General features: G+C 49.4%; 2 protein-coding genes across 3 annotated transcripts in view; one reads left to right on the top strand and one right to left on the bottom strand.

Moving 5' to 3' along the window:
* The window catches only part of LOC135907231 (uncharacterized), a 454,989-nt gene that overhangs the window by 252,408 nt on the left and 185,994 nt on the right, over positions 1-16,587 (top strand). The window lies entirely within an intron of this gene.
* Positions 9,851-15,297, bottom strand: LOC135907259 (uncharacterized). The gene is made up of 2 exons (XM_065438953.2): positions 15,118-15,297; positions 9,851-11,047 (listed from the first exon to the last, which is right to left on the bottom strand). The coding sequence occupies exons 1-2, from the start codon at positions 15,295-15,297 to the stop codon at positions 9,998-10,000; spliced, it is 1,230 nt and encodes a 409-aa protein (XP_065295025.1). The 3' UTR covers positions 9,851-9,997.

Genomic DNA, 16,587 nt, shown 5'->3' with positions numbered 1-16,587 from the left:
TAACTCGCGTTTGTTCCCTCACCCAATCTGCTCTTTTCTTATCCCTTAACGTTACACCTATCATTCTTCTTTCCATAGCTCGTTGCGTCGTCCTCAATTTGAGTAGAACTCTTTTCGTAAGCCTCCAGGTTTCTGCCCCGTAGGTGAGTACTAGTAAGACACAGCTATTATATGCTTTTCTCTTGAGGGATAATGGCAACCTGCTGTTCATGATCTGAGAATGCCTGCCAAACGCACCCCAGCCCATTCTTATTCTCCTGATTATTTCCGTCTCATGATCCGGATCCGCCGTCACTACCTGCCCCAAGTAGGTATATTCCCTTACGACTTCCAGTGCCTCGCTGCCTATTGTAAATTGCTGTTCTCTTCCGAGACTGTTAAACAATACTTTAGTTTTCTGCAGATTAATTTTTAGACCCACTCTTCTGCTTTGCCTCTCCAGGTCAGTGAGCATGCCATTCAATGCTCACTGACCTGGAGAGGCAAAGCAATTGCAATTACAATTACATTACAATTTACATTCAATCAATTTAAAGGAGGCGGAATTAATCGAAACGCCACAGGGACGGTCAGTGCTTGTCTCCTAAAATTGACGGAGTGCAATTTCAAGAAAGAAAAAGATATACGCTTGCAGCTTTTGTTCCGTCTTTTATTTCAGTAAAAGTTATCTAGGTGTGTGTCAGGTAGAGTTCTATTAAATCTCTTAGTCATCGTATATTTCGCTGACTTCGCAGCGGAACAATGCGTAGAACGCCTAATAGGTTCACTCAGTAGCCAATGCCTGACAGTTATACGAGAGGCCTCTTTCGGCAAACCTGCGGTTGGTTTTTGAATTTCTGACGCTATTAAATCCTACACGGGGTGAGCTTGCACCTCTCGGCTCCCTGACAAGGCTTCTGGATGACTCCGAGCACTGTAGGTGCTAGCGTGCGTTAAAAGCTCTTCAGATTCGGGCCTGAAGTCCTCCGCCCATGGATTTTGGCTAAGCGCATGATATCATCAAGCATTCCCTCCCATCACCTGCTCCGAGTGGAGCGAAGGTGAATGGACGCAAGGGACAGTAAAATTGAGAGCTCTGCAGACGGGAGCTTGCGAGAGGACAAGGGAGGCAAGTGCGCCCGTCTACGTGAACACGGTTCGGGCGGGCAGCGTCCGATCTATGGACGTGCACTTTCAGTCAGCACCCCCCCGACTTCCGTTCCCTACCCGAAGCCCACGCCCAGTCTATCGATTGAGTGCAGACCAGGTCAACGTACATGGGGTGACCCTTAAGCTTCGAGAACAGTCAGTGCGGCCTGATAAAACGCAGCGTCCGACCTTCGAGTAGCGACATCAAGAATGCAACTGTTTCTGGTTCGTCGGTCAGCAGGCGCTCTGAAAGAACAACCCAGGAGGCTTGTCCGCGCACCCATTTATGCGGCAGCAATGACCTTTCGGCCGCCATTCAGCGTGCTTGCAAATGGAGGCTTGCGTTTTGGTAGAGGCGCAGACTGAAAGCTTTGTACCACTGCTGAAAGCCGTAGACACGGTGGGTGATACAGTTGCAAAATAAACGGGAAAGAAGAAACAAACTCATAGATACGTTACGAGTGTGTAACCCAAATGTTTTAGCGTTAGCTGAGGCATGCGCTCGGCGTTTTTGCTCCCAATCTCGAGCTCGCAGAATCGCTTGAGACTCCTCAAGTCCTGCTTTCTCCATTATATTTCAGTGTACAAGATGTTTTGCAGCGTTCTAGTTTAAACTACCACGTGCCTCTCGATTGCTCGAGCGCTTGCTAGTTATCTGGGCATTCAGATCGGTGCAGCTATGGCGGCGATCGCATGACGGCAATGGTTTGATCACTGTGAAATGACGAGGAAAGTATAACTACGACAGCGTGATGGCGATTGCATGAGGACAATGGGATGATGGCGTGATGGTGAGAATCAGACGATGGAATGACTGAGGTGGTACCACGACGGCGTTATGACAACGAATGCCTGACGACGACTTTATGAGGACGATGAGATGTCGGCGCAGTAAGGGACTTCAGGGTGCCGAAATATACACGAGCGATGGGGGTGGTGGTGGTGAAAAGCATTTATTGGGCTATATATACAGAGAGGTGCTCGGGGAAAGACCTCTAGTTGGTCGCGCCCCTTGCAATACTGGGCGGAGTCTCTCATTCCGGGACCCCGTTGGTTTTGACCGCTACGCAGGTCCGCCGAACTAGGGCTTGTTGGGCCGATAGTTCGTGGCAGCCGAGTAGAGCCGCCTCCCAGTCCTCTCGGGCAGGGGAAGGGGTGTCCAGCACCCCAGACAAATATTGGTGGTTTAGAAGCAGGCTCTTATGCTCGCCCATTCGCCGGGAGATATACGGCATCGAAACTCTATATGAATAATATATGCATACATTTAGAACGTGTTGGGGAATTTTGTAAGTTGCAGGTCGTTTAACAGAACGGAAAATTGGGCTAGTTGGTTTACGCTAAGCATGGGCTTAAATAGCGCTAACCTCACGAAACACAAGAAAGAAGAAAGGAGACAAGTCGTATTGGGAAGCATGGAAAAGTTTCGTGGATAATGGCCAATGTCTTGCACAGTGCCCCGGTCAGAGCGCGTTCTTTGAGCTTCGATCGCATGGAGCCGACCTGCAGCTGGTCTGTGCTCGCTCTGTAAGTGCCGCAGAGCTTCAGTGCCGCCAACAAGCAATGAAATGCGCAAATCATTTACTAGTCGGTCCCACCAATAATGCGGCCGTTCCAGCGGAGGCCTCTAATTTACCGTTGCGCAAAATTACGAGTGCGAAGCCCCTGAGCGTGTGGTCGCTGAGCGCGAATACGAGCACGCGTGGGGGTATACGTATACAGCTGAAACACGGAACGCGTTGAAGTCGGTTCATTTGGCCGCAACTCGGTGGCCAATGAGAACAATGGCCGTTTTCCTCACGTGACTCGGCATTATCGTTCGCTCGTTAAGCTCCAATCCCCGCCTCATTAATCGACCTCCGTTCAGTCAGTCGCGTCTCGCGTAGTGGTGCGGATAGCAGCGAGCTTTCGAAGGGCTTTTGCCTCTTTCTCTTACCGCCCTCTCCTTCTCGTTTGTCGTTTCCGTTCGTAAAGTAATGAGACCCCTCCTTTATGCGACTTGCACTTCCCTCCCCCCCTCCCCTCCTTTAACTTTCATACCTCTTATCGCTGTCGTTTAGCTAATAACGACTCAGTGGTTTCCGACTCCCCCGCGCTATTACGGGCGCACCTTTCACCCGTAACTGCCACTCCCTGAAAGGCAAGAAAACGAGAACAAAAATTGAAGCAAACTAATCGCACACTGTCAAAGCACACGTTGAACGAGCACGAAAGGAGCGGGCGCGGGTGGGTGCGGAGTGACACTTGCAAGCAGGCGTGGTCGTCGGTGGTGCTTTCGGGGTTGCATTTCGGGGACAAAGAAACTAGAGAAGGTGAACAAAACGGCTGCAGCGTGCGTGAGAAGCCCGGAAGACGGCAGCGTCCCTCGAAACGTATGGTGAACGCAGATCAAAAAGCGGATGAAAAAAATTCAAGGGAAGTAGCAGGGCTATATAGTTGTCCGGCAAACATTAGGGCGATAGAATGTCGATTTTCAACCAACTATCGCGAATTCGTACTTTGCATTGAGGATATTTAGTTGTTGAGCACCCAGGGTTAGGACACGCAAACAGCGTGGCGTATAAAACAGCGCAAGCAGGGCTTTGGCTGCGGAAAGATGCTTGGGTGCTACTTTTTCTGAACTCCCTATCTAGCCCACCGGTTGAGATGCGTACTTGGGGCCGACGTTGAATTTTACAGTGCGAAATGCGCCGCTGAGTAAGCACAGATGTATGCAAGCAGTGAAAATAAGGATATCTACTAGAACAGCAGAAAGTTCCTACGAAGCTCAGTGTAAGAAACTGAAGAAAACAATGAAGGAAGCAGCACAAAGAAAGATAAGCAAGTACAAAATGAAGCACAGTAAAGAACCGAAAAGCAAAAATATGGAGAAACTACACTGGAGTTGTCTGCGTATGCATAACTTTACACCTAAATTTCAATTTGGCCCACCACACATATACAAGTTGGCCTACTCGCAAATTTCAAATTGACCGAAACTCAAATTTATGTTAACCCACGCCCAAATTTCGAGTTGGCCCACGGCAAGATTTAAGTTACTACTGCCCCAAATTTCATGTTGGCTCACCTCCAAATTTCAGATCACCCACCCCGAAATTTCAGGTTGGCCCAGCTCGAAATTTAGGTTGGCCGACCCCTGCATTTCCTGCGGAGCCCTATGTATCCCTATGGGTGTGCATAAATCTGATCATATTGTCGCGAAACGAGTATAGCGCGGGCCTCTTTGCTTGCTTTCCGGGAATCTTGTGGGCTCCTCGGCGCGGGGAGAAACCTTCGTCCAGAAATAAGAGCGACAGCGCCCGGCCACCGCCGCCGCACCTGAGACGTCATGACGCATCTTCTTCCCACGCTCGGCTGTCAAAAGCCGATTAGTTATGGTCAGAGTGCTTTTGTGTACGGAGTGTTGACGCGACCATTTCTTGACCCCTTGAACTCTGACGCTCATTGGATGTTGTCGGCTTGCCTGATTGGTCGGAGTAACGAAGTAACCCATTGGTGGAGAAAAGTGTCTCTTGGATGCTGTGTAAACTTATTTAAGGGATAGTTCGAGTAGTTTTTGGAGTGAGCAAGTAGACAGCAGCAGACACGGCGTAACTTCACCAGGGGAGACCAGGCCGGTCAGGCAGGCCGACGACGACGGGTATGACATCGTTCTGTTTGTAAATATTTTATGCGAAGCATATATTACTAGAGCTCAACCCAGCTCCTCAGGCGCGGCGGTGTCGCCTTCAATGACCTTTGACCCCATTCCATACCACGTGACACCGTGACGTCACGACAGAGGAGAAATGGGGCTCCAAAACGCGCCGTCGCTCGCGGCGTCGCGCTGGTATATAAGCAGCTGCGCTTGTTTCTAGGTGGCTTTGGCTCAACTCTTGCAAGATGGGCTGGGTGGGAATCGAACCAGGGTCTCCCGGAGTGTGAGACGGAGACGCTACCACTGAGCCACGAGCACGATGCTTCAAAGCGGTACAAAAGCGCCTCTAGTGAATGCGGTGTTGCCTTAGAAACGAGCTGTTTCTAAGGCTCAGGCGTGCGTCGCTTGCTCAGGCGCACATTTCGTTGCCGCGCCGAACACTGCGTTGCTCGACGCTCACCGCGTCCAATGCGGGGCGCGTAGTCGCTGGCGGGTCGACGGGAACGCAGTCGCGTTCCACTCTTGAAGGCGAAGCAGAGTAACGCATGAGTTGTTTCTTCGTCTAGCCGAACCAAATATAGCCAAGCAACAGCAGTTCACCAGGCTAAACAGTGGTTCAACAACTAAAATAAAGGCTAGTATGCTTCGCATCCTGGGCTTAACCTTAGCTAAGCCAAAGCCATTTTTTATACAGTGTTAACTTAAACCTGAAGTGAGCAAACTTAGTTATGGAAATACTACTTCTCGTCGTCGTACCTGTGGATTTGGACTTGCCCCTGCCAGAGCTCATCCCCGTTCAACTTCGTCTCCCTGGTGAGTTGACGCGTCTGATATCTCACGGCTGCGTCACTTCGCTACAACGTGGGTATTCTCAGTGATCAATTTTTTATTGTGACAGCAACTAAATGGACACTCCAGGCGCATTCCTGCCGTCGGCGCCACAGTGAGGTTCCGTATAAAGCCCAAGGGTGACAAAATCGCCGCCGCACGCCGTATGCTGTATGTGCGAGTGAAAGCGTACGAGGTTGAGCCGGCGATCGCGGCTCAATCTCGCGCACGCCACGGCGGAAAGTGGGGATGAAGCGCGCCGCCTTCCGCCGCGCGCAAGGCTTCGGGAGGACGGTAGGGAAGGGGGGGGGGAGCGTTCTGCTCCGGTCGGCCCGGTCAGCCGCGCACCCGGCTGGGCCGCTGGATTGTGAAAGCCATCTGCGACGGGTGCAGAGTCCGCGCTGCGCTGTGCTTTCGCGCTGTATTTTGCGTTGATGCGAGCGGCTGTAAGAAGGTCGATTCGCTTGCTGCTGCCGCCGCGTTTCCTCAATGCAGCGTTCTGGCAGCGCGTTTCCGCGGTCATTCCCAGTTGAAAAACACAACAGGAAATTTTAAGAGTCTGTCGTATTTTGGGACGTTGTTTCTGTAGTTCTGTTGCCTGTAGTTCTGTTGCCTGTAGTTCTGTTGTCTGTAGTTCTGTAGTTCTGTAGTTCTGTTGTCTGTAGTGTGACGTCCTGTAGTAGAAAGTTGTGTAGTTCTTGATCAATATTTAATAAAAAATTGACAGAGACGTCCGTAAAGTTATATAAATTTGTTAGTACAAAAAAGAAAAACATAAAAGTAAAAAAAAATTTAAAAAAAAAAACGTCTTCGCCTGGGATTCGAACATGCGACCTCACGATTCCGAGCCCGGCATCTTACCACTGCACCACCCCTGACTTTTTTTTTTTATTGCATGGAATTATCGTTACTGTCAAACCGCTACAGTTACATCACATATGATCATACAAGAGAAACAAATTCACAGAAAGTATACAGTCCAATGACAGTTCAAAATTCTGGCAAACAAACACAAGCGTCCAGGTGTGAAATCCATTCAGGGACGGGATCATATGTAAGCACCACACTCCGGACTTGAGCAGTCTCTTCACGGAAGATAGACCTTGTCGAGCGAGGTGGCTCGGCATGTCTGTCGATCATTCGACTTCTCCATAATGAATAAAGTCCTAATAACATAAACAAATCATATGGTGTATTACTGGCTGTCTTTTTGAAAGGAAGGAACCGGATACCATAACATGTGAGAGGAAAGTCTTTTTTGATAGTTCTTTGTAAAATGTCCCAAAAAAGAAATGCGTCACGACAAAGTATAAAGCAATGTTCTATTGTCTCGGGTTGATTGCAAAGCCTACAATTTGTATTCCAGGGTACATAGAGTCCTTTTTCCTGAAGCCACGTTTTAACTGGCAGTGTGGAGGTGTGCAGCTTAAAGAAAAACGTTTTTGCTGCTGGCGCAATGCACATTCTACGGACACGGCAAAGAACATCTTGACCAAATAGAGACAGATACGGCTTTCGGTACAGCGGTTCAGGGAAAAGGTTATCTATAAGTGCTGCATTTAGCGACGTGCGATTAACGGTAAACAAATATTCAAGGTTGAATCTGGCTTTTAAGAAAGAAATAGTGTCGACAAGTTCCTTTAAGAAGCCCCATAACGGTAGTTCTTGAGCAACGTTTGTCGTGACAAAAAGAAAAGGGAGGTGTGACGCAAGACGTGCTCGATTAACTGCGAGAAGGAATGGATGACGGACATTTTTAAGGTAAAATAAGCGCATGACCAATTGTCGCACAAACAAATGCACAAGACCCAGGCCTCCCTTTTCAAGCGGGAGAAAAAGGTTGTCCCTTCTCATGGCTTCCCATGATGAATGCCAAATAAAACATGCAAATATTCTATGAAATGCCTGGACATGGACACGTGAGCAGTGCAAGACCTGCAGAACCTAAAGAAGCTTAGAAGCGAGAAATGTATTGCATGCCTTAGCTCTCGCAAAAATGGAGAGATCACGTCCTTGCCAGGTTGTCACCTTTCTACGGATAGTGGTTATCGTGGACGCCCAATGAGGTCCACTATTACGGAAGTTATCGAGAGGTACTCCAAGATATCGCAACGGAGACTGATTCCAATGAATATTCGCGAATACAGAGGGAGTGAGCGCCCACATGCCTAGCCAAAAGCCTCTACTTTTGTCAAAATTTACAGTAGCTCCTGCAGTCTCACAGAAACGCAGGGTAGCGTTTATTGCCTTGGTAATGCTTGGCTTATCGATGCAAAAGAAGGCAATGTCATCTGCATAAGCTAGCACTTTAATTTCCTCATCGGCATACATATATCCTTTAATGCTCGAGTCATAAAGCACGCTTAAGCAAAGCGGTTCTAAGTATATGGCGAAGAGTAAAGGCGAGAGCGGACAACCTTGACGAACGGATGACTGTAGTTGTATTATATCTGAGAGGGTACGATTCACAATTAACTTTGTAGTGCAGTGTTTATAACAAAGTGTTATACCATTGTATAATACATCCCCTAACTGAAGATGTCGCAGTAGTTGGAATAAAAATTCGTGTTGAACCTTATCAAAGGCTTTGGCGAGGTCAATCTGGAGAAGAGCTACTTGATCCGTACTACCCCCAAGGCACTCAAGAACTGAACGTGCGATATGAACATTTGTCTGTATAGAGCGGCCTCGAATTCCGCATGTTTGATGATCACCTACTAATTTAGTAATGACTGTCTGCAATCTATTTGTCAGTATTTTTGCAAATATTTTGTAATCCACGTTACATAATGATATCGGCCTATAACCGTTTACTCTCTTTATTGTTTCATCATCAGTGCTTTTTGGTATTAAGGTTGTGTGGCCCTGATAGAAAGATGGAGGAAGCTCACCATATTGATAGGCTTCCTCGAAAAGTTGCTGCAGAAAAGGACACAGGAATTCCTGAAATTTTATATAAAATTCAGCACTAAGGCCATCAGGACCAGGCGTCTTGTTCCTCTGCAGCGTTTCAACGGCAAAATTAATTTCTTCTCGAGTTATTGGCCCATCAACGCTGAGTCGATCATCTTCTTCTAAGTGTGGCATAAGCGAAATAAACTGATCAGCGTTTTCTTCGTATCCATTCTGAGGCTTACCTGCAGCGAAAAGATCTTTATAGTGAGCTTCAAATGGGCTTATTATTTGGGGCGTGTCTGTGTATATAGACCCACCAGACTCAATTTCTAAGATTTGCTTAGAAAGCGCGTATCGCTTCTCATCACCGAGAGCCCTTTTTGTGGGCTGTTCCTCTGTGAAGCGAGTTGTGCGTGAACGAACCATTGCTCCTTTGTACACTTCCGTCTCATATTTCTGTACTTGTGCGCGAACTATGTTTATTTCATCGCTATACAACCCTGGTTCCTGGCTTTCGAAAGCGTGCAGCTTGTGAAGTAGATCATGAAGGTAATGCTTTTCAGCTTTTTTTCTTTGAGACAGCTCACATGAAATGGCAATCGCCTCATTTTTTACTCTATTTTTGAACATTTCCCATCGAGCAAACAAAGGAAGCTGTTGACATTGTGTTATTTCTAGCCATAATTCTTTCACTTTGTTTACAAAACTTTCCTCTCGCAAAAGTTGTGTATTAAGTTTCCACAGTTCCCAGTTTGGAGCAAACCTGCGGAATTTTCGGGGACCCCATGAAACAGCTACTAAACAGTGGTCTGTGAAAAATACAGGCTTCACGGCGTAGTTGTGAATGTTAGACCAGAGACTCGTCGAAACATACACACGATCAAGTCGAGCATGGGAGACGCCTTGAAAGTGCGTGAACCGCACCCAAGATGGGGTGTAGGCGCCCACGTCTATTAGATTGTGATCTTCCGTTAACTGATGCAGGGAAGCAGCACTTGCATCATAACGATTAGTTAGGTATGAGTGGTCTCTGGAATGACAAACACAGTTGAAGTCTCCCAACAGTACCAAATCTCTGTCAGTATCTAGGAGCGGAGCAAGTGAGAGGAAGAAAGCCTTCCTCTCACTCACTTTTGAGGGAGCATAAACGCAAATGAATCGCCAATTACGGGAATGAAAAGAGAGGTCACAGCATATAAGGCGGCCTTCCCCATCAACACGCAGCGACAATGAAGAATGATTTAACTGCTTTCTGACTAACAAAAAGCATCCAGCGGAAGCACCACATGCTTGGCTAATACACACCTCGTAATCAGGTTGAAAAGTTTGCAGCGCAAGCTTGACATCACGAGCAGACGATATCTTTGTCTCTTGCACTGCACCAACATCAACTTCATGCTGCCTAAGCACGTGTAGTAACTGCCGCTGACGCCTTATATTCCTCAGCCCACGTACGTTGAGTGTCGCTACACATAAAGGGAGGGTGAAGGCGGTAGCCATTTTGCTCACCTAAAGCTTTTGTATTTCATTGCCCTTGGCCACAGGTAAATCTGTGGTCTTGCTCCCTTTGGGCTTCTTTGTGCCACTCTCCTGACTACGCTGATATAACCGGCGGGGCACATTATCACCAGGAGAGGGAGTTTGCTGAGCACTAGGAGACACTTTCTCGGGCGCCGGTAGTGCACATTCTGTTGCTTCGTCATTGCATGGTGCCGGACGTTTCCTGGCCTTGCTGATGTCCATCGCCTCTTCCTCTTCTTCCTTGTCATCAGGGGGCTTTTCTTTAAGGCTTGCTAGGCCAGGTGGGCAAACTGAGTCATCCTCGCCGGAAGCTTCGCTAGTCTTACTTGAGCTGTTATGACTGGTTGGCATTGGCTTCAAGGTCTCCTGGTCCTCGTCCCTAATGCCACCTGTAGTCTCTCCGGTGGCATCTACTACCTCTGTAGAATCCATGAGGTGGTCCAGTTGTGGCTCGTCTGCGCTATATTGCCCAGAACGAAGCTTATTGGCGTAGGTGGACACGCAGGCGTCCGCTGAGTGACCAAATCGATGGCACTGTAAGCATCTCGGTGTTCTGCATTGTCGTCGAACGTGTCCCACGCGCTTGCAACGAAGGCACAGAGGAGGCCTACCGGGGATAAGTACGAGGCACTGGTGTTCATAAATGGACATAATGTGCGGTATTGAGGTTACGGTGATAGTGTCCTTGAGCACCAAGGAAACCTCCCGGTTTGTTGTCACCCACTGTTCCATGCCAGTGCATCTCCATGCTTCTCTCTCCACCGACTTCACCAGACCATAGGCCTGGAACGCTTCCTCAACGCGTCGTGGTTCAAGGTGAGGTGGAAGCCATAGTAATTTAAGCTTGATGTTTTTAGTCTCCGGATCTATCACCATGCACTTCAGCCCTTTGACACGGAGCTCACCACAGGCGACGAGGGTCTGTTTTGCCGCACTACTAGCGCAAGTAACCATCCATACATGGCTCATTTGATACTGTCCGACACCTACAATATCTGAAGTATTCAGTACCTCAAGCAGAGCGTCTCGTGTTACGAACTTGTACCGCTGCACCACGATTACGACTTTGTGGTCCCGTAGCGCTCGTCACCCGTTTCGTGACAGAGCGTTGGTAGCGAAGACTCCGAGCCAGGCGTCGATGAGAATAACGAAAGGGATTTTATACATTATATACAGGTCATTGTACAGGACAAGATCGGATCGGCACTGGGGCCGAGAGCTCACACAAACGCGACTGTTCCCGCACGGCGACGTCCGGCGAAAATGCGTGACACATCTCACCCCAGTCGGGAGCGACACTGTCTCCCGGTGGGTCGGCGGATCCTGTTTTTCAGGCAGCGCGTCGCTGCTTTTATAATCCCCGAGGAACCATTGTCACTCAAACGGCCCAATACAAAGTCAGCACACGACGGTCGTCCGAGGGGTCCAACCAGCGACCGCGCTGGCCACCCGGTTCAAAGTTCGCGCGCGCGGAGACCTCCATGCAAAAGGAGGTGCGGCGCCGGGCTGTCTGGCACACGCTGACACGTCTAAACACGTCGCTTGCCGATGCTTCTCCCGCAGGACACCGCTGCCTGACGGCTCAGCACCTTGACTTGTGAAGGGAGAATTAGGGCGCTCGCAGGATAGATTCTGCATCTTGCAGATTCGGAATCCGGGCTTGTGGTAATGGCACAACAGCATCCCCGCCCTCAGATAAGGCGCCGGGAAGACGAGCTGCCTCCACGTGGCTCGGATGCCGGGCGCGCACGTTCTTCAGGCTCGTCCAAGTTCACGTCCAGTGTCGGGACGCCAGGTAACTTCCCGTGCCCAGGTCCGACTCGCCAGGACAGGAGCTCTGCTCACCGCGTTGTCGCCAAGGCACCTCGACCAGCTCCACTCGGTCGTTCCTAAGCCCTTGCTTCTCGCCCCTGGTCCCGGTTGGTCGTTCTGCAGCTTGCAAAACCGACCGGCAAAAGGCAACACCCAACACGAACAAGTGCCCTCTGTCTCCCGTCAAACACCAGACAAGGCCATAATTCAAATCAACCTAACTAAATTGCTATCCCTCTTTTTGCTCCTGCTGCAACAAGAGGCAGGTGTACGATCTAGTACACAAGGATCAAACAACCAGTTTTCAAATCAACAACACACAAAATATCAGGACAATTAATAATCAACAATAATAATGACAAATAGAATGGTCCCCTTGAAATCACTTGGACCGAAAACATATTACTGAGGAAGCAAGTGAGGTCATTCATTTTTCCCGGCGATATTTTCGCGGAATCCGAAGCTGCTTATATTTGCGACCCTGCTTATCCGTGTAGCGGCGGTACAATAAGCCAGATTCCTTGCCAAATGAAACCCTCTTTTTTTTCACTCCCCGTTTGACGCTCTTCCTCAGATCGGCTAATGAACAGCCTTCCTGTTGCTCGCGAATCAGACTTTCTCTTTCAACTGCAGCCTGCTCCTGCCGGCTGGCGGAAACCGGAGCGAGTGTGGAGCCCGCGTCGCCTAATTGCGGCGTCGAGTCTATATCGCGGCTAGCACTGCACGCGTCACTCCCACTCACTTCCAGGACCCGCTCGTCTAGGCCAGCCTCCGAGCTCTGCTTCTCCCGCGACTGCTCGCCACTCAAGTTACCTTGATCAGTCCGTGTGCCGCACCGCCTTTCGCTCACCGATGCAGTCAAGTTCTCTCGACAGCGGGCGCGCTTTGGATCGCGTGAGCGCCATGTACGCCACGTCGGCAAAGAATGACTTGCCCTGATCCTTCAGCAGCTGCTCCGAGTTATTTGAGAAGAGGTAGGAAAATTGCTCCGGGAGGGCGGCTGACACAGCGGCTTCGGTGTTAAGTTTCCCAAACTCTCCTTCAATGATAACCGTTGCGATCGGTAAACAGACACTCTCCTTCTCGGCCACTTGCCGTATCCTAACGCACTCTCCCGTAAAATCACTCGAGGAGACGAAAGACGGGTGAACAACGTCCATAGTTGCTGCAGAGTCCCGCAGTGCTCGGCACTTCTTGCCGTTTACCTTAATTTCCTGCACATAGGGCTCCAATAGACGTATGTTTTTGTGAGTTTCCTGTATCGTTGCAAAAGCAATTCTCTCTGGGCAGCTTGCAGCGATGTGCCCTTGCTTTTTGCAATTGTAGCAGGTTAACGGTTTCCGTTTTTCAAAAGAACGCGTCATTTCGTTTCGCTGTTTCGGACCATCGTCATCATTCTGAGATGCATTCTGTCCTTCCCTTACAGTTTCTTTGGTAAGGGATTCGTCGTCCCGAAACTCGCGACGCGTGATTTGCTTCCCTTCGTCGGGCTTCCCGGAAAACAAATCTCTCCTATCAGCTTTTTCTACGCGCACTGCGTTGCTGTGCAAGCTGCGGCGTGTGTAATACTCTTCCGCTAACTCTGCTGCCTTGTTTAGCTTAACATCCTTTAGCCTATCTTGCAGCCAGAGCCGGACATCCTCATCAATGCAACGGTAGAACTGCTCCAACGCGATGCATTCGACAATTTTGTCGCGGTCGTCGTAAACCTCTTCGCCCTTCAGCCATTCCACCAAGTCGGCTTTTAGACGAAACGCGAAGTCAACATTCGACTCCTTGCCCTTTTTTGCATACCGGAACCTCTGCCGGAAAGCTTCGGGCGACAATTTGTACTTCCGCAGTAGCGCTTCCTTCACATCACTGTAGCTCTCAAACGCCTCTTTCGATAAGCAAGTTATTACGTCTGATGCCTCCCCAGGAAGCAAGGCTAACAGATTCTGTGCACAAAGGGATCGCTCAATGCTATTCCGTTCGCACACGTGCTCAAATTTCACGAGGTATTTGGCCATATCCTCTCCGACGACAAAGGGTGGAAGTTGATCGCGTATTCTTGGAACGTTAGAAGTGAGACTAGGCGCCGGCGATCTATTTCGGGTTTCCAACTCTTTCATTTTAAGCTCGTGCTCACGTCGCTCCTTCTCTTTCCTTTCCTCCTCGCAACGTTCCTTCTCCTCCCTTTCCCGACGTTCATTGATATCCGCCCAGGCCTCTGCGGCTTCCTCAGCCGTTACGTCCCCAGTCCTCATGACCTCAAGGATCGCATTCTTTCTTTTAGTTGAGCCCAACTCAATGCCCAACTCCTCACAAATTTGGAGAAGTTCCTTGACCTTGTACTTCTCCATCGTTCACACTGTCCTCCTGCTGTTTACCCTTTTTGAATATACCTGCCGTACGCTACTATAACACTACTAGTAAGACATATGCAAGTATTTCACACACTGCCCCGTTTTACCCCCTCAGCATCCCCTGGTTTTCAAAACACTCTTACTAGGCTTGAAACACACAAGGTTATCACAATGCAACACCAAATCCTTCCCTAAGCTACTATAACCTGTGTCAGAGAAAGTCTGGTGTTTGAGGTAAACTTCAGGCACTCACCGCGCCGAGGTAGCTGATGCCGGTCAATCCCGTAGCTGCCATCCAGAGTTACGAACTTGTACCGCTGCACCACGATTACGACTTTGTGGTCCCGTAGCGCTCGTCACCCGTTTCGTGACAGAGCGTTGGTAGCGAAGACTCCGAGCCTGGCGTCGATGAGAATAACAAAAGGGACTTTATACATTATATACAGGTTATCATACAGGACATGAACGGGTCGGCACTGGGGCCGAGTGCTCACAACAAACGCGACTCTTCTCGCACGGCGACGTCCGGCGAAAACGCGTGACACATCTCACCCCAGTCGGGAGCGACACTGTCTCCCGGTGGGTCGGCGGATCCTGTTTTTCAGGCAGCGCGTCGCTGCTTTTATAATCCCCGAGGAACCATTGTCACTCAAACGGCCCAATACAAAGTCAGCACACGACGGTCGTCCGAGGGGTCCAACCAGCGACCGCGCTGGCCACCCGGTTCAAAGTTCGCGCGCGCGGAGACCTCCATGCAAAAGGAGGTGCGGCGCCGGGCTGTCTGGCACACGCTGACACGTCTAAACACGTCGCCTGCCGATGCTTCTCCCGCAGGACACCGCTGCCTGACGGCTCAGCACCTTGACTTGTGAAGGGAGAATTAGGGCGCTCGCAGGATAGATTCTGCATTTTGCAGATTCGGAATCCGGGCTTGTGGTAATGGCACAACACTCGGAAGTCGGGAGCACGGTATGGTCTGCCACTCAAGTCCGCATGAAGGAAAACAGAATTCAAAACATCGTTACCGGTTGGTAGACGCGGCAGGACAACTTTGTAGCTTGCATCTTCATTGAAGAACGGGGTCGACGATCCTCGGCCTGGGGCCGATACGCTGTTTCCAGCAGAGAGCATTTTAGAGCACAGCCGTTCCACACGGCTTCTTCTTCTTCTCCCTGACCACCCCTGACATGCTCTTCGAGTGTACGTTTTGGCCATGTGAACAGTACGACGTGCCGATGCGCTCATGTTTACGTTTGCATTTTGAGAGCCAAGATCCGCTTTCACTCCACCGCGTCAAGTGCCGCATCTCTAGAAGAGCAAGAGTGTTCGTACCATCGACAGGTACATCTTGCAGTGCTAGAACATCGATTTTGATGTACGATATCCTTCTTAAATAAGAAATTCAGAAATAGACAACGTTGACTTTTAGGGTTATTACTTCTAGTTTCGATAGTTGTCTCTCGTTCTTTACACTTTTGAGCGCGCATATAATTCGTGTGTTCAATGCAAAATAGCTACATGAACATTCGTGGATGAGAGTTCTTTCTGACAGCATACTGGCTTCTCACGGCAGCACTGTACCAGATTAATGAGACCCGAGCGAGACAGCTTTTCACGCAACTTTGTGGAACAACCCAAATCTTCTTTTCCGCTTCGCATAAGCTTGTGAAATATTCCTGGGAAATTAACCAATGTGTCAGTGTAACAGCACATGTAAGTCCACAGGCCTGTGTGCCACATCTTACCAAAAAAAAAAAACGGATACGCAGCCATTCCCGCAGATGGTATGATTTTGATCAGCGGCCGATTTTGAGGAGGCCGGTAGGGCGTTGCTGGTGCCGCGTCGTCACGGCACAATTATAACTATTCGCCACGTCGACTTTATTACTGGTGTCGGTGCCATCAGCACTGCCGGCTTCAGAGAAGCGCGATTGAATACCGCGCAAGAGAAAAGTACAGTGTACACCACCGATGCGAAAACATACAATTTTAAAGGACCGCGACGGAAAGCGCTTCTGTTGCGACTTCGGAACTCTTGGCCGTCGCGACCGAATGTTTCTGCTGCGACGTCAGAATTGGTGTCGTAACGTCGGAGTCGCTGTCAGGATATAAAGCTGTTGTTCCGACTTCAGAACTCTTGTTGTCGCGACAGAATGCTTCTGTTGCGAAATCAGAATTTCTGTCGTAATGTCAGAAATGTCTCCCAATTAAGAAATGTCAACTACTTCTGTCGTACAACAGAATTTCTGTAGTTGCGACAGGAATTCCTTTTGTCTTTTTCAACCGGGCACTACAGAAGCTTGTCGCATCACACAATTTCAGTGCACTTCTGTTGTCATCATTGGGTACATGTTGCGGCGATAGGTTTCCGTTGTGGAACAGTTCTCTGTAGTACAACAGAAGTTTGTCCATTACTTCAGG

The sequence above is a fragment of the Dermacentor albipictus genome, chromosome 1 (genome assembly GCF_038994185.2).
Source record: "Dermacentor albipictus isolate Rhodes 1998 colony chromosome 1, USDA_Dalb.pri_finalv2, whole genome shotgun sequence".
Lineage (NCBI taxonomy): Eukaryota > Metazoa > Arthropoda > Arachnida > Ixodida > Ixodidae > Dermacentor > Dermacentor albipictus.
This window is presented reverse-complemented; position numbering and strand designations above follow the sequence as displayed.